Raw genomic sequence first — 23,853 nt, forward strand, 5'->3', positions numbered from 1 at the left:
GATTTACTTATTCAAAATTGAACTTCACCCCCCGCTTTTGAACTTCAAAATATATTCCAAAAATTTACCTTGACATTTCATATTATGCTTCCTCTTTTAAGAACAAAGAACTCAATAGTTTCTGTGTGTCTATATTTTAAATATTAAAAACAAAGGAAGAAAAACAACACAATCACTTCTCCTTTTTGATACAAAAACGAGATTATCTTATGAACATTTTCTGCATCTTTTCTCAAGTTATAGTATTTTGCACTATCCATCTGAGCCAGCTAAAAATTATCAGGCAAGTGAATGTATTCTTTTTGGGGATTAGCTAACATCCTATGACATGATTTATCACAGTGATATGCATTCAGCAACAATTAGAGATATTTTCAATTGTTAGGATTTATAGAAAATGTAGGAAGTGCTACTGGCATCTAGTGGGTAGAAGCCAGTGATGCGGCTAAAAATCCTTTAAGACAGGCTCCCACAACGAAGATGCCTCCAGTCCAAAATGCCAGTTTAGAGAAACTGCTTAATTGTATACTTTCTCACTCTTTCCTTTTTGATTTATTTTTTCTTTTTGGCTGCACCCAAGGCATGTGGAAGTTCCTGGACCAGGGATTGAACACAGCAGCGACTCAAGTGACAACACCTGATCTTAAATCTGCTGACCCACAAGGGAACTCCCCTTTTTGATTTTTTTTTTTTTTTTTAATGACTGCACCTGCAGCATATGGAAGTTCCTGGACCAGGGGTCAAATTGGAGCTGCAGCTGGGGCCTAAGCCACAGCCCCAGCAACCCTGGATCCAAGCTGTGTTTGCTACCTATGCCACAGCTTATGGCTATGCCAGATCCTTAACCCACTTAGTGAGGCCAGGGATCAAACCCACATCCTCACAGAGACAACATCGAGTCCTTAGCCTTCTGAGCCGCAACAGAAGCTCCCTCCTTTTGATTTTTTTAATACCAGTTATCAAAACGTCCGTTTCTTGTCTTGGTCATAAAAATCTTTTCAGACACTAGGTTTTAAATACAGTCTCAAGTTTTCTAATATTTTTATTTTTAAAATATTATTAATTAATTAATTTATTTATGTATTTGTTTTTCTCTTTATGACCACACCTACAGCATGTATAAGCTCCTGGGCTGGGGTCAAATCGGAGCTGCAGCTGCTGACCGACTTCACAGCCACAGCAACGTGGGATCTGACCTGTATCTTGGCCTTTACCTGATAGGGCCAATCTTTTTGATTTTATCCATACCGGCATTTGTGCAGTTGCCTTTCATTTAGGTGCTAATTTGAATCTCTCTGATGTCTAATCTCTTTTTATTGCATACTATATATTCTATTTAAGTCTCTTGCTTATTTTCCTATTTGGATTGCCTTACTTTTTTTTTTTTTTTTTTTTTTTTTTTTTTTTTTTGTCTTTTTATAATTTCTAGGGCTGCTTCCCGCGGCATAGGGAGGTTCCCAGGCTAGGGGTCTAATTGGAGACGTAGCCACTGCCCTTCACCAGAGCCACGGCCAAGTGGGATCCGAGCCATGTCTGCAACCTACACCACAGCTCACGGCAACGCCAGATCCTTAACTCACTGAGCAAGGCCAGGGATTGAACCTGAAATCTCATGGTTCCTCCTTGGATTCGTTAACCACTGAGCCACGATGGGAGCTCTGGACTGTCTGACTTTCTATTGATTTATAAAGGCTGTTACACATTTCAGAGGCAAGTCCTTACAAAGCACACTTATCTTTTCCTTCGGTGTAAATGTTTTTTCCCTCTATTTGAAGAGCCTTTTTCTACTCCTATTTTAAAAGATATTTTCTCATGTGTTCTTCTAGAGCAGTTTTTGGTTGACCTTTCACAAGCACACTCCATGTGGAATTAATCTTTGTGCATGTGCGAGGTAAGAAAAAGATTGTGTTATCTTTTATATAAATATTCAACTGAACAAACATCATTCCCTGTCCTTGATTTTTTATAATAGAATTTAGTTTTTAGAGCAGCTTTAGATTTGCAGCAAAGTTCAGCAGAAAGTACAGCGAGTTCTTACGTGCGTTTCGCCCCCACACATAAATAACTGTCTCTGCTAACAACATCATCTCTGGAGCGGTGCCTTTGTTTACAACTGATGAACCCCTATTGACCCATCATTACCGTCCAAAGTTCAGAGCTTGCATTAGGGTTTACTCTTGGTGCTCTCTATTCTCTGGGCACATTTGATTGTGGATGCCGATCCAAGTGGTATTATTTTAACATTTATTTTATAATGTTTGATGGTGGCACATAGAAATACAATAATTTAAACAATGATTTTACGACCAGCAATCTTGCTAAATTTCCTTAAGGATTAAAATTTTTTTCTGTAGATACTCTGGAATTTCTAAAATATGACCATGTTATCTGCAAATAATGTGACACTCATTTTCTGACTTTTTCGGGGTTTTTTTTTTTTCAATTTAAACATTTTGTATACCTTGTATTTACTGTTATTGCCTCAGTGTTATGGCTACATCTGCTAGTACCATGTTGACTCGAAATTTTGATATTTCTTTATTTTTCATTGCTTTATTTTCCCAATCTTTCTTGTGAGTCGAACTTTAATTTCCAGATAAAGTTGTATTTCCAATAACAGTAAATACAAGGTATACGAAATGTTTAAATTGAAAAAAAAAACCCTGAAAAAGTAAGAAAATGAGTGTCACATTATTTGCAGATAACATGGTTATATTTTAGAAATTCCAGAGTATCTACAGAAAAAAATTTTAATCCTTAAGGAAATTTAGCAAGATTGCTGGTCATAAGATCATTGTTTAAATTATTGTATATATATATATATATATGTATATATATATTGGCAGCAGGTGGGGGATGGAGGGTATTAAGATAGTGAATTCATACTTGAGCATCATCCCTAATTATTTAAGGATAGGTTTGCTTTGTCTCTCTCTCGATGCAGGATCCCTTTTCAGTCTCTGGCTCTTTTGCCTAAAGGCCAGAGTGCCTTCACCTCACTGGCGGTACCAGGGAGAGGCGTAGGGTTGTTATTCTCACCGAGAAGCGCGTCACAGCCAAGCAGTTTGTTCACGGTGAGTTTCCTTTTCTTCTCCGCAGCTGGCGCTTCTTCAGGGACAATAACACAACGAACTCCCCCTGTCCATCTGGCTTCTCCTTAGTTCTCCGGGAGAAATTCGCTTGTTTTCCAAGGAGCAAATATTACCATGACTGGCTGTAAGCCTGGGTCTCTTTGGGATCAAAAGTTGGCTTTGATTTTCAGTTCCCATCTCAGCTGCTCTTACCTTGACTCTTGTCCACGCACCTCTTCCCTGAGGATCCCATCAAGGCCCGTAGCTTTGTTCACCTCCTTCGGGCACAGGAACCTGCCTGGATTGAGAGGGAAATCAGAGGGCTTATACTTGGAGGACAGGGCCCGACACAGCCGTTTTCCTTATCTCTGATTCAGAACCAACGGTAACTGTTTTCTGCTTTTTTTGTGTATAAATGGATAGTGAACATTCTTGATGAAGCTATCAACTTGCTTTTTCCTATTTTTAGATATTCTGAAAGAAATAAAATGTTATCCATTATAAAAAGGGAAGGGAAAAAACCCCCTATTTTCAAGTCATGTCCTTTTCAGTAAGTTAAGTGCTGCAATTCTTTGAAAGAAAAAACAACTCATCTGAATGCTGAATTGTGGGCATTAATGATTATTTATAGTGAAGGCCACATCTAGCAAATTACTTGAATTCTTTTGGAAGCAATGTCGGTAGAATTCTTATTAGGAATATGGTTTCTGTGAGTCTTTAATAGTAGTTCCATCTTTAGCTGGAAAGAAATGAACCTTACAACACTAATTTTCTCATTTAATGGATTTTCCTCCCTGAAATAGGCCCAATTCTCTAATCCGGGGTGTGAAGCCACTTGCTTTAGACTGTATAGAAAAGTACACTTCCATTCTTTATGGGAAGAAACATTCAAGAAAGATAGGATTTTAACCTCTCTTTGGGAACTGAAGAAATCTCTTCTTAATTCTCTTTCATGTCCCCATTTGGGTGTTTGTTTTGCAGAATCAAGGCTTTTAAATCACATATTAACTATTTTCTACACTGCGTCAATTGGTGGGAAAGAACATCACGCCTGAGAAAACACAGGGATATGTTTTCATTGATTTAAGAAGTATTTCATTGCGTGCCTGCTGGGTAAGGCACTGCTCTAATCACTAGAAAATGGGTGAGCAAGACAGAGGAAGCGCCAGCCTTCAAGCAACTTAAATTTGTGTCTGTGTGAAGATAATAAATAGAAAAACTCCTGCGTGTATAACATGATATTTGGCAATGACAGGTAAGAGAAAATCAACCAGGGAGAGGGCACAGGGTCCAGTGACTTCAGACAGAACACACTGTCATCTTGGGCAGCAGCTTGTTTAAGTAGACAGATGTATGCATAGATATGCATGTATGCAGATGTATGCACATATATGCATGTATGCAGACGCATGCACATATATGTATGTATGCATAGTTGTTTTAACAAGAAAACAATCCGAGTCTGAGAGTTGTTGCCATATATTTATATGTAGTATTTACTCATAATTTTATCTCTTCATCTGTGATGACATGTTTCCTTTCTTTTCTCCATATTTATTTTTTCCTTTTCATTTTTTAACCCTTGCTTGGTATAATATTTCATTGATCTTCTCAAAAATAAAAACAATAAACCCATGATTTTAACTTATCCTTCCCACATATTTGTTTTTTATTTCTTGAATTTCAGCCTCTATCCTTGATATCGCTCTTCATACCTTCTTTTAAATACTTTCTAATTTTTCAAAGTGAGTATTAAGTTTTCTCTATTCTAGGCTTTATTCTTGGTAATCAATTCTTTGAAGTTTAGGAGTTCCCGTTGTGGAGCAGTGGAAACCATCCAACCAGTATCTATGCAGGTTCAATCCCTGGTCTCACTCAGGGGGTTAAGGATCCGGCATTTCCATGAGCTGTGGTGTAGGTCACAGACGCAGCTCGGATCCTGCGTTGCTGTGGCTGTGGTGTAGGCCAGACCCTGTAACTCTGATTTGACCCCTAGCCTGGGAACTTCCATATGCTCAGGGTGCTGCCCTAAAAGAGCAAAAAAAAAAAAAAAAAAAAAAAAAAAAAAAAAAAAAAATTCACTGAAGTTTAGAAATTTTGCTTTGAATAACACACTGGACATCCTCTCCTAAACACATCTCAGAGGTAGCCATGAAAGAGAGCAAACAAGGAAGAATCTTCCAAACGCAAAGCCAGGGGCTCTGGAGGACAGTGACAAGGATGTTTCTCTCACCGAGTGGAACTGGGAGGTGCTAAAGGAGCTACTCAAGGAATTACTCCATAGCCAGATGTGGAGTCTGCAATTTTTGAAGAGCAGGAATGGCTGACTACTATGGACCAGTAACCACTGGTATTTTCCATGCTCCCTTTTCCAAATGGGAGCTTTCATTATTGTATCCTGTTACAACTCCACCACTGTACATTAATTATCTAAGTGAGAATAAATGTAGACAACTTTTAAAACTATTCCTCATCAGGCTTTGGGCAGCCACTTCCAGATATGGTAGAAAAAACTAATAAACCACAGATCCCGAGTTTTGTAATGGATGCACACAGTGTGTTCGATTTGCACAGTTATCTCCCTTGGAATGAGGCAAATCTATGCTATCTGCTGAAAGCAGGATGTAGCTGCATATTTAGGTTACCAAAAGAATGCGCTACGAAAGATTATTAATTAGATCCCAATGTTTCGTTTTTACCTTACTGCACCATAGTAGAATTTTTAGCTAGGCAAATGCTTCATCACCCCAGAGGAAGATTTTATTTATTAGCCTTTTATTTGCTAAACACACCATGTGACAAAGGGCCGGACACTGGTTTGTGCTTAGAAATAATGTGTCCAGCTATTGTGTCACATGCTAAAAGGCAAGTGTTTGCCTTCCTGTGCTCTCCTTCCCTTTCTGCTGGTGGAAGCAGACATGATGGTGTGAACTGAAGCATCGCTTTAGCAGGTGGATGGAAGCGGTGTAAGGATGGTAGGGCGATATGGGTCCCCATTAATTCTGGGGCATACGCTTACTCTGAACTCTCTAAACGGATATTTACATGAGGCATAATTTAAGTGTCTATTTTGCTTAAGACACTGTTAATTGTGGGTCTTCATTAGAGCAGTTAAAACCATATCCCAAGTCATATCCATGGGAAAGAACATTCCTGCAAGAAGAAACAGAAGTGCTGTGGCTTGTGGCGGATAAACGCTCACTGTCTCTGATTTCTGCTTGCCTGGAGCACACGGTGCAAGAGGTTGAGTCAGAGGAAGTGAGGTCAGAGAGGTGACAGGCACTGAATGTGTGAAACCTACTGTATCAGACATTTTATTGGATTTGATTCCCAGGGTCCTGAGACGCCATTGGAATTTTGAGAGCAGGAGACGGACATGAATTGATTTATGCTTTAGAAAATATATGAAGCGTGAAGTCCTATTTTACAGAGGTAAAAATATCAAAAATTTTGACTCAAAAAAAAAAACAAGCATGTATTTTAGTCTCACAGTAATTTAAGAAAAAAACCAAAAACAAAAACAAATGAAGCCCTGCCCCTTCATAGATATTATCTCACTATGCCAATGACACTTTTTTTTTAAATTTTACCTTTTCATTTGGAAACAATTTCAAACTTACAGAAAAAGTTGTATGTAAGATTTTTTTCTGAAACATTGGAAAGCAAATGCCTTTAAATACTAGTGTATTTTTCCTAAAAAGCAAGACATTATTTAATATAACTATGGTATACAAATCAAAGTCAGGAAAGTAACTTTGATACAACACTGTTTCTAATCTGCAAAGCTTTTTCAAAATGTGCCAGTCGTCCCAAAAATGCCCTTATTAGCAAAAGAAAGCTTTTTTTTTTGTCTGTACCTGGGGCATATGGAAGTTCCTGGGCCAAGGACTGAACCCAAGCTGCAGCAGTGACAATGTGGGAAGGATGTCTTTTGAAATTACAAATCCAGGAGTTCCTGCTGTGGCTCAGTTAATGATCTGGCTTGTCTCTGTGGCATTGCTGGTGTGTCTCCCGGCTCGGTGCAGTGGGTTAAGTAGCATGGCCACAGCCATCTGTGGCCTGGGTCTGCACACGTGGCTCGGACTTGATCCCTGGCCTATGAACTTCCATATGCCCATGTGGCTGAAAAAGGAAAAAAAAAATCACAACTCTGATCCATTATTTCTCTGTTTAAAAACCTTGGCTAGTTCCCCAGAGATAAAGACCCTTTTATGTTTCACCACACGCCTAACTGGCCTGTGTTTCTGCCATTTCCTCATATTTTAAGTCAGGCACATCAAAAAATAAATGGGTGAATCAGTCATTACTGTGTGTCATCTGCCATCTACTGGCACAAATTAGGTTCCAAAATACACCTGTGAACAAGAAGGACCATATCTGCCCTCATGGAGCTTAGGGTTTTATTTATTTATTTATTTTGCTTTTTCAGGCCACACACCGTGTGTGTGTGTGCGTGTGCGTGTGCGTGTGTCCTTTTTAGGCCCACACCCAAAGCATAAGGAAGTTCCCAGGCTAGGGGTGGCATTGGAGCAGCCTACGCCACAGCCACTGCAACGCAGATCACCAGGTCTGCGACCTACACCACAGTTCATGGCAACACCGGATCCTTAACCCACTGAGGGAGACCAGGGGTCAAACCTTCATCCTCATGGATTCTAGTCGGTTTTGTTTCCGCTGCACCACAATGGGAACTCCCCGAGCTTAGAGTTTTAAAGGGAAGCTTCATTAAACAAACAAGTCCTGAGAATGCAAGCTCCATGTGAGTGCTTGAAACCATGACAGCGATACAGCAGGTGCTCAAGGAATATTTGTCAAATGTTGCATCTGAGTTTAATGAGTCTTTCCAAATGAGAATATAAAGGAATAATGGAGCATTTAGCAATAATTTTTAATTTAATCTAAACGAAAATGAAACACAATTAAAGATTTAGGTTCTCCGTGGCATGACCATATTTCAAGTATTCAAGAGCCACATGTGCCTAGAGGCTGCTTCAAATGGACCACACAGAAAGAGAACATTTTCCTTCTCGCAGAAAGTGCCAATGGGCAGAGGCCCATGGCAGAGAGACGGGTCTATAGGATCGCGGAAGATTTTATTGAGAAAGCAGCATGTATGCTAAGGGCATACCAAGAGTGACATGATTGGTGTGGCGTGGTCTTCCCTGATGGAGATATCTACTTTATGACTTACGATGTTTATAATTGTCAGAACAGTTTTATTAAAAAAGAGACCAACTTTTAGAAATTTTTGGGGGGTTATTTTTAAATTACCTGTAGACAGGGATTTCCCATCGTGGTGCAGTGGAAATGAATCCAACTAGGAACCATGAGGTTGCGGGTTCAATCCCTGGCCTCGCTTAGTGGGTTAAGGATCCGTCGTTGCCATGATCTGTGGTGTAGGTCACAGACGCGGGGCTCTGGTGTTGTTGCGGCTCTGGCATAGGCTGGCAGCTGTAGCTCTGATTAGATCCCTAGCCTGGGAACCTCCGTATGCTGTGGGTGCAGCCCTAAAAAGACAGAAGACAAAAAAAAAAATTACCTGTAGACAAGTCACCTCTTATCACCTGAACCTGGGGCAGGTGGTTCTCATGGCATCGCCAGCCTCTACTTTGTACACCTACTTTGGTGTACCTTTCCTAAAAGACACACAGGAACTAGTTAAATGGTGATAGTGCAGTGGAGAGCGAGTGTTCCAGCAGAGGAAAGAGTGTCTGTGAAGCCCCTAGGGTAGGAGATACTCTGGTCTACTCAAAGGCATGAAACAAAGCTAATACTCATAACTTAGAGAGCAAGGTAGGGCAGGGTCATGTCTGAGATGATTCGTGGCAGTTATAAAAAGTTTAGATCGTGAGAGCCCCATAATTAATTTTAAGGGTTTTCATCCTTAAGCTAAACATAATAGGGAACCACTGAAGGTTGCCAAGGAAGGGAAGGCCTTGCTCATATTGCACTTTAAAGAGATTCTTCTGGGCGGTTCTTTTGTGGTGCAGCACGTTAAGGATCCAGCATTGTCACTGCAGCAGCTGGGGTCGCTGCTCTGATGTGGGTTCCATCCCTGGCCCGGGAGCTTCTGCCTGTTGTGGGCAAGGCCAAAAAAAGAAAAAAGAAAAGAAAAGAAACCTTTCTGCCTCTTGAATGGAAAATTTATTGGGAGTCAGGGAGGATAGTGGAGGAGAAAGGTGTTATTATGTCAGATCGGCAGTAAGGTTCTTAAAATAGTCTGGGTGAGAGATGATGGTAGCTTTGACTATAACGGCGTCAGGGGATCTGCAAGTAAGTAGATACATTTGAGGCTGTATTTTCTAGTGAATGAAATGTCATGTTGTAGAGCACAGAGAGCGATAAGAATAGGTTAAAGATGACGGACCGATTTCTAGTTGGTATGGTTCTGGGTGCCATAAACTGATCTGGAGGTTTCCGAGCCACTCATTTGGAATTGCCTTTGAAATACTTCCATTTTTGAAATACTTCTATTTTTTTTTGTGTGTATGTTCGCTATTTTGCAAGTTTCTTCTCTGTGAATGACTCATTTTCTCAACATAGCTTTTCCAGGAAAATTAATTCCTCACTCTTTTATGATACTGTCACAATTTATACCCAACCTGATTATAGGAGCAGTCATATCAAGCCGTCCTTTCTTCATCTCCCAAGAGATGATAAGCTTCCTGAGGGCAGTTACTACTTATTACTTCTTATTTTACTTCCAGTATGCTCTAGGGACACGCAGCATAGAGGAAAGTCATCTAGACCACTGGCAAGCATAAGTCTTTGTTCAGAATGTTAGAACATGAGAACGCCTTCAGAGGAGAATTCTGTTTTTAGAAAGAGAGGCAGATAATTTTTGCAGACTTTCAGCAAAAGGGGTCAGCCAAAGCTCTGCTAATTTTTGCAGAACTGTAGTCAAAACTGGGTTCTTGCAAAAGGAAGAAAGTATTATTTTGGTTTAGCAGCTGTGAGTTGGGTAACTTTAGTTTGGCAAAAGGGAAGAGGATGAACAGTTGGGGGCTAAGGTCATGAAAGGGCCATACTAAAAAATGTTCATTACTTCAATTCTCTCACATTGGAACTATTAAATTATTTTTTGAATGAATAGATTAAAATAATTCCTATATTTCTCTTTCCCTGGACCTCAACATTTTTTCACACTGGAGGAAAAGTTCTGAGGGAATTCAGTTCTAGGTATAGTATACGTAGCTGATAGAACAAATAAGCCTGAAATCTCAGTGAATTAACCCACCAGAACTTTATTTCTCATTCAGATCCTAGATCATTGCTAGTGCTCCTGCCTCTGTGACCTGCCAGAGGATAGAGGCTCCTGCTTCCTCATACTCTTCATATTTCTAATTTGCCTTAGGGGAGACAATTTAAAAAGTGGGTCATGTGGGGAAGTTTTTATTTTGTAAGTCTTGGAGTGGAGGCTACCTGTCACTTCTGTCCATGTTCCATTCCCCAAAAATCAGTCACATTTCCATAACTTAATGCCAGGGGTTCTGGGAGACGTGACATACCCATGCATCCAGGAGGAGGAGGAAATGGGTGAGTATATAGTAATTTCTGACAGTTTCAATAAACTTGTGAATAGGCGAATGAATGAGTAATGCTTTTAGAATTCAGAGGAAAAGGAGGACAACTCTAAGAACATAATCTGTTTCCTTTGGTGAAGGTGAGTGTTTTCTTGGTGTTTTGGTTGATGGAGTTTTTGAGGTTTAGTTAGTTGAGATAGTTAAGTTAGTAAAGAACAAAAAAAGGTTCAAGAGCAATTACTTATTTGCAGAAGATACTAGTAAATGCAGGCACTTTGATTTTGCTTCTTTTTCCTGTCTGTAATGTAATCAATGCAAAGTTAAAGTGTTAGGGTGGTTTTCCTTCCTTGTATTCAAATTTGGACTGGGAGTTCAATTAGTGATTGTAAAGAATTATTTGTAACCAGAATAGAAATCTGAATTATAGCCATAAACTGAATGAGTAATGTGGCATATATAACAATCTATGTGAATATAACCAGCATTTAAATGCTCACCAACCATTAAAGTGAATCTTCCATTAGAGTGTTACATGGTTTCTTTATTCATTCTCTAAGTATAATATTAGAATACCTAATACTTTTATTTTTAAGTTTGCTATAAGTTAATCTTTGCCATATCTAAGAAATCATATGTTAAGACGTAGTTTTTTGTTTTTTTGGTCTTTTCTAGGGCCACACCCATGGCATATGGAGGTTCCCAGGCTAGGGGTCTAATCCGAGCTGTAGCCGCTGGCCTACGCCAGAGCCACAGCAAGGTGGGATCTGAGCTACATCTGTGACCTACACCACAGCTCACGGCAACGCCGGATCCTTAACCCACTGAGCAAGGCCAGGGATCGAACCCACAACCTTATGGTTCGATTCGTTAACCACTGAGCCACAACGGGAACTCCAAGATTCGTTAACCACTGAGCCACGACGGGAACTCCAAGATGTAGTTTCTTTCATTCATCCTTAGCAAATGTGTCATTGCCTACAGTATAATCACATTTTAAATCATTTGAAAAATAGGAAGTTTTTCCTGAAACAATCAAATAAGCAGGGAAACCTGTTGGATTTTCCTCCCTTGGAAGGAATATTGTATGCCTTTTGTTCATGATACTGTGTCATTTCAGAAAATAAAATCACCTTTCTGACTTCCTGATTCATGCAAGTGTCACTTTGTCCTTGAGGTGCAAAATAAGTAAGATTACAAATAAGTTTGTTAGTGATTACTCATACATGGTTGTCTTTCTGTTTTACGGTGAGAAATTTCCAGGGTCTAAATACATAATTTGATGAAAATCAAGCCATCTGAGAACTAGAAGATATATAAAAAGTCATCTACTCAAACATTTTAATTTTACATATTAGGTAACTTAAGCCTAGACAATAAAGTGACTGTACCGAGGTCCAAAAATCTCTGGTAAATAAGTGGAGATTGGCTGCATCTACACTCACAGTCCAGGAGTTCCCGTTGTAGCTCAGTGGGAACGAATCTGACTAGCATCCATGGGGATGCAGGTTCGATCCCTGGCCTCACCCAGTGGGTTAAGGATCCGGCATTGCCGTCACTGTGGTGTAGGCTGCAAATGCGGCACAGATCCTGCATTGCTGTGGCTGTGGTGTAGGCCAGTGGCTATAGCTCTGATTTGACCCCTAGCCCCATATGCTGTGGGTGCGGCCCTAAAAAAAAAAAAAGTAAGACAATAAATAAATAAGTAAATATACTCACAATCCAGAGATTTCCATTCTTATCAAATTTGAGTTTAATATGTGTAAAATCCTCCTATCAAGCATATATTAGTAGTTTTTTCCTCCAATATCTACACATTTGTGTTTGGACTGAATATATGAAATGGATAAAATAAATATTGATAGATAATTACATAAATATTCCAAAGAATATTATTTTTCATTCTTTTACTCTTAAGATCGCTTAGTGAAATGTGTGTGTGTTTTATGGTGGGCACGACTTGTGTCTTTGGATGTTATAAGGACTAAGTTGGAGTTATTCAGAAAGTGAACATCCCCAGAGAAAACTTTTGTGGTATCGAAATTCACTCACATACACACATGTATGCACAGACACACAGACACATTTTTAACCAATTGCTGTCTTTTTGGTCAGTGATGCTTATCAATTACAATGATCACTCTCAGTATTGAAGTATCCATCATTAATCACTCATGTATTCACTTATTTAATAAACATATATTGAGGGTATATAGTGTGTTGGGCACAAGAGGTGCTTAGAGATGTTTTTCATAGCCATACAGAGATATTGAAAAAGGTATTAGAGTCCTGAACACACCTATATACACATTCGAACTTCTAAGGGCTGCATTATAGATATAAGCATAAAGCTGACACTAGGAGGTCCTGTCAGGGAACTGCAGCTTGGCTTTAAATGATCTTAATCTTTGAAATTGGGTTAAGGTTTTCTCAGTGTGCCTGTGCCTCTAGGAGACTAGAAGTAGTATACTTTAATCCTCTTCGGAAGATGATAACATCATTTTAGTATCCAAATTTTTCCACCAACAGTTTCTCAAATATGATGCCTGACACTAAAAACTTAAACAAGAGGAACTAATGTGGAAAAAAAAAAACAGTAAGAACACTTGCAATAGTCAGGCCCTATGATATTAAGGGAATTGTGCTGGGAAAAGATGTTTGACTGAGTTTATGGGAAGCCTCAGTTAGAGAATCATCAAAAAAATCATCTCCAGCTTCTTCCTGGAGCTCTGGAAGAAGGTCATGCCATACGCAGTGGATAATTATATGCCTTTGGAAAAGTAGTTTCTGAAAAGCATTCAGTCCTTGATAGAGTGCCTGACCATAAGGCATCAAGGTGCCATTCATCCAGAAATGTCCATTGTGAGACATATGAGATCTACCAAGTCTTAAGGCCAGCCAAGATCTGTGCCAGTCTTCGAAGAGAGAAGTGCTAAATCCAGAACATGAGCAGAACCTGATAGTACGAGCAAGTGGCATGAGCAGGTAGCTCAGACCCTCACATGATCTCCCACTGCTGTCTGGTCCCCTTCCTCAGCTGACATCTACAGCCAATCAGGGGATGCCTTATATCAGCTGAGAGAGAAGAAAAATTCCCGAACTTGGTTGGCTTGGTATCTGGGGGTGAGTAAAAAAATGGAGAGTAGCACAATAGTCCCATTTAGGATCAGCCTTGAAAGGCATGGCAAGGGAAAACCCTCCCAGGAGGTGGAGCTTTGCGCAGTGCATATGTGTGGCTCAAGGCGAAAATACACGTAGACTCATGCACAGTGACAATGGCCTGGCTATTTAATCAGGAGCCTGAAGAAGACAGACAGGGAGATCGGGAACAAAAAAGGACTGGGGTAGAGGCACATTCATGGGTATATGGAAGTGGGAACTGTCGATATTTTTGTGTCATGTGTTATTGCGAAAGAGCATCATCCATGGATGAGGCCCCAAACAAGCAGACAGGCCAGTAGACAACTAGACTTGGCCAGCTGGTATGAGCCAGCCCCTGACATGGCTTAACTCCAGGGCTATACCAAGGGTGCATGAATGAAAGAGCCACAATGGCAATATTATAGGCTCTTTTTGAGCTCAACAACTTTAGATCTTATTTAGCTAATGAATGTCCAAATATACAGCACTAGAGACCAATTGTAAGCCTCTAATATGGCACCATTCTACATGAGGTCTCTTCTTTGAAAGGCCAGCAATTTGTTCTGGCAGGAATTGGTACCTTTTCTGAGTTTGATTTGCCTTTCCTGCATGCAGAGCCTCAAGCAATATCACTATGCGAGAGTTTATGGAGTATTTAATTGCTGGCATGGGATCCCGCAGAACATTGCATCAAACCAGGGGACCTCCTTTATTGCGAATGAGGACTGATCCTGGGGCCCTCTAGTTGTGTCACATACTGCACCATTTAGCACCTCTCCAAGCATTGGAATGTCTGGTTGGAGGCCCACCTTAAGCACCAAGTCGGAGTTGATATCTTACAATGATGGGGTACCACATGCCACAGCACAGTGCATGTTATGAACCAAAGATCTTTATATGGCACTAACCATGCTTACTCCAGCTCTCAATAGCCTCCTTGGGGAATTTGTGCTGCCTTTACTAACAGCTATGCGCTCTGCCTAGTTATGAGTTTTGGTTTCCATGTAGGGAACACTTCCACCAGGGGACACAGCAAGAGAAGCATTGAACTGGACACCCCTCCAAGGATGTCTCATACCCCATCACTCACTGGAAGAGATCTATGAAAGTCTGGCCACTGTGACCCAACCAGGACAATTCTGATAGGACGATTCAGCTTGAGAGCTCTTGGGGGAGTCAGCTGATGCTGTCGGGCCTTCACTACATTCAAATACTCCCACTAAAGGATCCTACTTCCCCCTTCTCCTCTCCACAGGTGTCCAGGCCAAAGGAACCCCCAAATAAATATCTGTCACACACCAAACTCTGTCTCAGAATCTGCTTTTGCTGGAAGTGAATTGTTACCTTCTGCTCCCATGGACCCCCTTGTATAAGAGACAGAAAAACATTATCACTCTTTCTTTAAGCAATTTTTTTTTTTGTCTTTTCTAGGGCCACACCCGCAGCATATGGAGGTTCCTTCCCAGGCTAGGGGTCGATTGGGAGCTGTACCTACTGGCCTACACCACCGCCACAGCAACGCGGGATCCGAGCCGAATCTGCAACCTACACCACAGCTCACCGCAATGCTGGATCCTTAACCCACTGAGAGAGGCCAGGGATTAAACCCGCAACCTCATGGTTCCTAGTCGGATTTGTTAATCACTGAGCCACGACTGAAACTCCTTAAGCAATTTTTTATTGAGATATAATTAATATGCAGTCAAATTCAGAGATTGTAGGTGTGAAGTTCAATTAGTTTTGTCAAATTCACGCACTCAAATTCATTTGTCAAATTCATATTCCTGGGCTAGGGGTCGAATCAGAGGTACAGCTACCGGCCTACACCACAGCCTTAGCAAGACCAGATCCAAGCCCCGTCTGTGACCTATACCACAGCTCGTGGCAATGCCAGATCCTTAACCCACTGAGTGAGGCCAGGTATCAAATCCACATCTTCATGGATGTTAGTAGGTTTCCTAACCCGCTGAGCCACGATGGGAATTCTTTACTTGTATATTTTCTTAATGATAGATCCTAATGAACAAAAATTTAAAAATTTTGTTGATATCCAAATGATCAATTTTTCCTTTTATAATCAGTGCTTTGTCTTTTTAAAAGCCATTTTTATTTTGAGTTTTCTTAATAAGCACTTAAAATTAATCCTAGCTGATATTTTTTTCACAGTAACAAAAATATTTCAATTTTAGGTTAAAATAATACAGATATCTGTTCCATAAATATGAAGTTCTTTCATTTTCCTTATCCTAAGTTAGGTCTCAGTTGATAAGTGGTAAATGTGAATTCATATGTAGTCACATTTCATTATGTCAGAAAAGAAAAACAAATTTCTGAACCTCATAAAATTGTGCAGAATATTTAATTAACTAAACAATGTATTTCACTACTAGTGTAAATATTTGAGGACTGATTATATTATCAACGCTTTGGAGGTTTTTATGCTTGACATACTTTATTATATTATTTGTCTTTCCCCATATCATAAATGCTAAATAAATTTCAACATAAATGTTCTGATAGTGGTATGTTGTGTGTGTGTGTGCCTGAAGCATGTATATTTGAATTGGAAAAATCCACCAAAATTTTTCAAATCATGAATATGGTATTTTTATGCAATGGAAAAAAAAACTCAGTCTAGAATTATATTCATTAGATTAAAAAAAAGCAAATGACAAGAAAGTGTGCTCAGTTTAACATTATGCAGAATAAATCTGTTTACATGAAAAATAGACGTTATGGAGTTCTCTTGTGACATAACAGGTTAAGCGTTGTCACTGCAGTGGCTTGGTCACTGCTGCAGCACAGGTTTGATCCTTGGCCTGGGAACTTCCACATGCCATGGGCAGAGCCAAAAAAAAAAAAAAAAAGTCATGGTACTTAGCAGGATAATATTTTCCATTGACTTAATATTCAATACTTGCATTTGTGCTGATACAGGAGGCACTTACTTATAAAAGCACTAAGATGTTTTTAAGTAAAGAACTGAAGGAAGCTGCTAATACTGTTAAAAATCAATATCAAAAGGAAATACTTAAAAATTTCTCCTTTAAAAATTTGTCAGAGTTCCTGCTGTGGCACAGCGAAAATGAATCTAACTAGTATCCATGAGAATGCGGGTTCAATCCCTGGCCTTGCTCAGTGGGTCGGGGATCCAGCAGTTGCCCTGAGCTGTGGTGTAGGTTGCAGATGCGGTTCAGATCCCACGTTGCTGTGGCTGTGGTGTAGGCTGGCAGCTGTAGCTCTGATTGGACCCCTAGCCTGGTAATTTCCATATGCTTTGGGTGTGGCCCTAAACAGCACACATGCACAAATATCTAACCACCAATTTTTAATTTACAGGGTGACATCTGTGGCTGATTTTTAAAATATACACAAACTATCTTTTCTATATGTCTCAATTTTTACAATGCATTTGTTTCAGAGTTTTTAAAAATATATTTTATGGTGAATAGTTTATTTACACCCATTTTTTTCCTGCTTTATTCTTTTTTTTCTCTTTTGCTATTGCTAGTTTATCTTGAACTTATCTCGTATGAATTCAATCCTTGCTCCATTGGGTATAAGCTAGGTGAATGTGATCCATTGATTAAGATATGACAGTATGTAATAATAATGCATAAATCACAAAACTGTGGTGGAAAGTAAATGAAATGATATATGTAATCAGCTTAAAGCTGCGTCATGGGCATTTGGTAAGCATTAAATAAATGTTGACCATTTTTACTAGTATTATATAATCATGCATATTTCTTCATCTGCTTGAGTTTTCAGAACAAAATGCTGTAGACTGGGTGGTTTGGAGAAATAGAAATTTATTTTTTTCCAGTTCAAGAGGCTAAGAAGTCTAAGATCAAGGTGTAACTGATCTGGCTTCTGGTGAGAGCATTCTTTTCGGCTCATAGACAGCCGCCTTCTCACTGTGTCCTCACATAGTAGAGTAAAAAGAATGAACTCTCTCTTCCTCTTCTTAAAAATTTTTTTTTAAATTAAGGTATAGTTGATTTACAATGTTGGGCCAATTTCTGCTGTATATCTTCCTCTTGTTTTAAGGCCACAGTCTTATATGATCAGAGTTCCCCTCTTATGATTTTGTTTAAACTTAACTAACTCCTAAAGACCCTGACTCCAGATTCAGTTCCACTGGGGATTAGGGCTACAATATATGTATTTGAGGGGAATACAGTTCAGTTCATAGAAACATATTTATAGACATCCATAGTTATATTTATTTTATAGAAGGAATCATATGCCTATAACATTAATATATGCATATGTATATAAGTAGTATATATAGGAATATATAATATACATAATAGTTTTATGTTTAATATATAAACTAATATACATATATATCTAATAGAAATATAATTGTTTCTTCAACAAAAACCAGACTTTTGCATCTATTTTTCTGCAATGATGATGATTTTTAAAGAATGCCACAAATGATGCTATTGGGATGCCTATAATGCAAACTAGATGATTCACCACCATCACACCATTTAGAGGTTTCCTTTTATTTTTTCTCTTTTTTCCCCCATGTTTTCATCAATATATCAGATTGCTGTAAGTGATAACACATTGGTGGAGAATTACTGTTCTATACGCTATTAATTTTTCTGTGAAAGATACAAGCTTATATACAATTCCAGCTTTAAACATAACCTCAATAGATGGTCATTCTTTTCTTGGTGACCACGGAGGAAGAAGAAAATAGAAAGGAGATTGTTTTGGAGGATGGAAGCAAATAATCACCCAGCATGTGGATCTGGGATCAGACGAAGCAGTTTTTTCAAAATGACTTCAAAACTGCCCTAACACTGTCTGTTTCATATCTGACGGGGATCCCAAGGGGTGCCGGTCTAGCTCAGCTGCCTGACGTGGTCAGAACATTGCTGGGTACGGATGATGTTAATCCAACAGTGAATGGATCATAAATCGATTTTCTTTCTGAAAAAATTTCATAATATTTCTTCTTCTTTAGGGTACTGGATTTTTTTCTCCATGGGGTTTTTATGGTTAAAATCAGAAGGCTAACATAAAGTATTTCCTCCCGTGGTCACATTGGAAAGGTATGAAGTAATGCATGCAGTACCTTAGAGAGAAGAAATAGAGATAACAGTGGGATGTCTCAGGTTTAGAGTTTTAGATTTTGCAGGAATCTTATTATTTTTCGACAAGGTAGTTTGTAGGAGGATGTAAAAACACGTATATATTTTAAAATCTGTCTACCATGTTTATTTAATTGTCGTATTGTAAGGTCAGACTACCTGGATTGCATCTTGAATTTTCTCCTCATTGTTCTTCACTTTCTCAGTCCGCTTGCCCTTGTTTTCTTCGCCTGTAGAAGAGGAATAACAAGAGTATTTCTGTTTTAGTCTTACTGCGTTACATAATCCTTGAGATTATACCAAGAATCATGCCTGACACTGAGTAAAACAGCAATGCTGCATATTATTTCCAGCTTGTTAACATGTTTGCTTTACTCATTGCTCTGTTAAGTCTGATAATAGAAGTGGGTCTGTGAGCTGACCCTGGACAATCAGAATATTCCATTCTTGTTGCCAATAGGTTCCTTTCAACATAGGATCCAAAATGGACCGACGAGAGTGTCCTGTCGCCTTGTTTTACTTCTAGACTTTATTTTTCTTAAACTGCGATTCAAGCGTTAAAGATAAATTCGGTGTTATACCCCTGGTATCCATCTTCCAAGGAAAGCAAGGAGGGAGGGTGTGGGGAGAGGAAGAGAGAGAGAGACCTGCTAACATCTGAATTTCTAAACCCATTGACGTCCGCCCGCGGGGAGCACACACAATCGACTGCTACACTGTTTCCTTAGCAGGTCTTTAGCTTTCTTCCCCCGGTCTCCCTCCTCCCTTCCCTCTCTCTCTTTCCCCCTCCCGGCCTTCTTTCCCTCCCTTCTTCCTTTTTCTTTTTTTCCCTCTATTCTTCTATTTAGGTTAATTTAAATTACTTTTCTGTCATTTGCCATTTGACCAATACATAATGAAGAAATTATAATAATAATAATTTTAAGACAGATTTAAAAGATTTGAATGGGGACGAATGCCAGGCAGACGCAACACTGGGATTGGAGGTAATTTATTTATTTATTTATTTATTTATTTATTTATTTATTTATTTATTTATTTATTGTCTTTTTGCCTTTTCTGGGGCGGCTCCCACGGCACATGGAGGTTCCCAGGCTAGGGGTTGAATTGGAGCTGTAGCCGCCAGCCTACACCAGAGCCACAGCAACGCGGGATCCAAGCCGCATCTGTGATCTACACCACAGCTCAGGACAACTTGGGATCCTTAACCTACTGAGCAAGGCCAGGGATCAAACCCGCAAACTCACTGCTCCTAGTCGGATTCACTTCTGCTGCACTACGACGGGAACTCCTATCCTGCTTCTTGAATTTATTCATATTATCATAAACGAAATCATTATGTGATAAACGTTTAGTCACTTTTGGGTAATACACATATTGAAGTTTTATGTCACTAATTGAATTTAAGTAAATTATAGTTTCTTGTTTAGATGAGAATCAATTACTGAAGAAAAAGCTATTGATTTACCCACGTAAGCATCAGATTGATATTCACAAAGGATACCAAGTTTGGCATCTTGTAGGCTTGGACTTTAATTAAACATGCTTGACATACTTACAGACTCAGAACAGCCCGACGGAGAGTGGTAATTATCTGGCAACAGCGTGCAAAGAAGATACCTTAGCATTTACCAGGATTCATGGAAAATCTACTAGGATAATGACTAATCTGGCAGTGAATGCAGGACATGACATTCAAAGCAACTGACAAAGTTCGGTTTTCTTTGTACACTTGCAAGAAAGAGGACTTGGCGGAAGAAGCCCTGTAATGGATCAGACTGAGTATTTTAAAATATTGCTAGCACAGAATGGCATATTGGATCTTATTCAAGGCCTCTTCATTGCCACATTGTTCAGTGGAATGTGTATGTATTTACATGAATCTGGCATATATTTAGCACATCCTTGTTAAGCTATCAAGAAAAATAATGTTTTTGTATTGCAGAGAAGCAAGGAACCTGACATTTCAGGACATAACATTTCAGACTGTCAGAAGCTCTGCACCAGCTCATTGACTTTTGCTTTTGTCTTTAATTAAAAGAGAGAGAGTTCAGAATTTTTTTTTTTTACTGATTTTACTTAGGGCAAGAGAGAGATTAAAAATGTTTGTAACTCTACATTTAGATAATCGCATTCTAGAAATCTCTAGGTAATCTCATTTATCTTTCAAATCCGAGGTGAAGTCCTATCTATTGCCCCCAAATTTTACTTACAGTAACCTTGCTTTGTTCTGAGAGCCTGTATTATCTTTACTAATTGTTTAGTACTCGTTGAGGCCACTGGGGGTGGCAATAAAAATCAGAAATCTACCCTACCCATTCTGAAGCAATTAAAAAACAAGACAAAAGGGACATGTGGGATAAAAAATTATCACATTCATTACTGATAAACTTGATGTAGGTAAATATGCCTTGTATCTTACGGGCAAATGCATTTATCTGTAACAGTGCCCACCAGAATATGATAAATATCTGTGTAATATTATCTCTATAAATATTATAAATATAAATATCTGTAACAGTGCTCACCAGAATATTATAAATGTACTATAGAGGAGACATCAGCTGCTTATCAAAGTTCCACATGCTTTTGATATTCCCTAGCTCCCTTGCAGTTAAACTGAATAATGTGACTAGTTCTAGATAATGGGCTATGATATATATGGTATGTCACTTCCAGGTTAAAGCATTTAAAATTTGCTGTGCAATGCTTTGTCTTTACCTTAACAACACGACCAGAAATTCATATGCTAAGGTACAATGGCAAGATGTAAGTGGACTGGATTTCTGAGTCGTTGCTTGGAAGTGGGTCACTCTGGAGGGCAGTGATCCAGGGCAGCTTTGATACCTGAAGCCACTGAGATTTTGCTACCTCAGCATTCCCTGTCTCAACAAAACTCAAGTGCATCCCCCATCCCAGTTGCGTATACAACTATAAAATGGGTGAGAAGGTGGCCTCCCCCACCGCCAGTTGTGTATACAACAATAAAATGGGGCAGGAAGGTGGAACACATTTTTCCTGTAGAGAGAAAGGAGCAGCACATGGCTGGGCTAAACATGCCCAGTTTCCTTTCATCAACTCACAGACTATCCGTGCAGGTGGAATGAGTGAAGAGATGCAAGGGGAGTGGAGCTCCTGCCACATGTAAATAAGTATCAAGAGTGTGAAGAAGAGTTCAACTCACCTAACATCTAGCTGTTCTTGTTCTCTTAGTCCTACTGGGTTTAACTAATAAACCCATGGGTTACAAGGGTTGTGGCTACTCAACCCTTGGGGGAAGAAGTCATGAGCCTACAAGACAGTCCTGCTTCTACCTTCATGAGATCACTTCCTCTATATAAACTACTGCTCCTCTGGGTATTTTTCCCAGACCACTGACGCGCAGTACAAATCTGTTGCCACAAGGCTCTGAAATTGGACCAAAAATTCAATATTAAATTAACATTTAGATCACACAAGTATAACACTGAAAATTCATTTCCCTATTTCCCTTTCCAGATCATTCTAACATAGACTACCAAGAGTTCAGGACAAAATCAAATGACAGTATTAAGATATTCAAATAATGAACAATCAGTATAGACATGCCCCAGATTTCAACATGAACCCCTTCATATTTTTAGTCATTAGGGAAAAGATGATATTCAAGGAAATTAAATCCTCTTGTAGGTTAAACTTCCAAATGTAAAAATGCAAAGAAATTAAAGTGTAATATGAAATACTCTTGTTTCTGGTTGTTAAATTTCAAACAAATTAAAATACAAAGTGTAACCTCCTCTCTTTCTTGCCTCTCAGCTGGGGGGGATTTCCTGTATTTGGGATGATTTAGGACTTTTTCAATTTAGGATGTTTTCAATACCCTTGTACCCTGAGGGAATGCAGAACTTAATTAATTGAATGCCACGTCTCTAAGTGGTTCACTTTTTAAAAGTCCAAATACTTTGTAGAACACATATAGGTATAGCTCTGCTCCCAAGCCTATTGAATTTAGAAAAGTAACTATTCCCCATTCAATGGAAGTTATTCCAGGCAAAATTATATTGTCAAAAGCCATTAGGAAAGACTTAGTTATTTGAGTGAAGGCGAATAGAATGAGGGAAGCTTCTACCCCCACAGTTTAGTCTCCCTAGGATCCTTGTTAGTTTATATCAGAAGTGTGGAATTCATGACTAAGAATATAAACACAATAAGGGGACTTCTCACATTGGATTGAATTTTGGCATCATACCATTATCATACCTAAAACCAATATGCTTATGCTTCCTATTTATGCATGATGGGTGAGGTGTCAGACACGGTGTCTGGCTAAGTCCAGCACTATAGCAAATTATTCCATAATCTCAGTGGTTTAAAAAAAAGTGTGTTTTTTTTTTTTTTTTTTTTTTTTACCATGTTAGCTGCTGGCCACTTTAGATCACCCGTGGGTCTGTTCCACGTTTCTTTTTTAATTCCAGGACCCAGGATGAAGAATCTTTTCTTATTTGGAACATGCAGTTCTCATGGCAGAAGGAAAAGTGTAAGCAAATGGAAAAAAAGACAGTGGCTACTACATCAGTAGCGGACATGATGGATGCCACATCTGCTCCCATGCTGTTGGACAGAGCAAGTGACGTGGCCAAATCTAACATCAATGTGACTCTTGCACCCTGTAGGCACTGCAGGTCTTACGGCAAGGATGAGATTCATAATTCCCTTACAGGAAATGGGACTACATATTTGGGGACAATACAAGCTATTTCTACCTCTTCTTTGCAAAACGTAAGAGTTATGACGTAGGTCATCCAATTGCTGGGTCTCCCTCATCCACGACACTAAATACATCTTAGGTTCCATTTCTTCCTTGAGTCCCCTACTTCAAGGGCCCTAGTATTCATTAAAATGTGATGTCGGTCTAGTGTAACAGCATCTACAATCTCTTGTGAGAAGACATTCATTTTCATACATTTTCAATTCTTCTTATATGGATTTGTTTAGGCCCCAAATAAACTAGCCTCCTAGAATATTTTGTTATAA

At 39.2% G+C, this 23,853-nt stretch overlaps 1 protein-coding gene across 1 annotated transcript in view; it reads right to left on the reverse strand.

Moving 5' to 3' along the window:
- The window catches only part of LOC146403606 (uncharacterized), a 421,112-nt gene that overhangs the window by 65,323 nt on the left and 331,936 nt on the right, over window positions 1-23,853 (reverse strand). The window contains exons 2-4 of the mRNA XM_084957731.1: window positions 19,000-19,070; window positions 8,611-8,707; window positions 3,285-3,369 (exon numbers count right to left, since the gene is read on the reverse strand). Coding sequence (XP_084813857.1) covers window positions 3,285-3,369; window positions 8,611-8,707; window positions 19,000-19,070 — 253 coding nt within the window. The remainder of the gene's footprint in view (window positions 1-3,284; window positions 3,370-8,610; window positions 8,708-18,999; window positions 19,071-23,853) is intronic.

The sequence above is a fragment of the Sus scrofa genome, chromosome 5 (assembly GCF_054392235.1).
Source record: "Sus scrofa isolate SSC_HxYL_T2T_F1_AM1 chromosome 5, Sscrofa_HxYL_maternal_Yorkshire_Landrace_v2.0, whole genome shotgun sequence".
In the NCBI taxonomy this organism is placed as follows: domain Eukaryota; kingdom Metazoa; phylum Chordata; class Mammalia; order Artiodactyla; family Suidae; genus Sus; species Sus scrofa.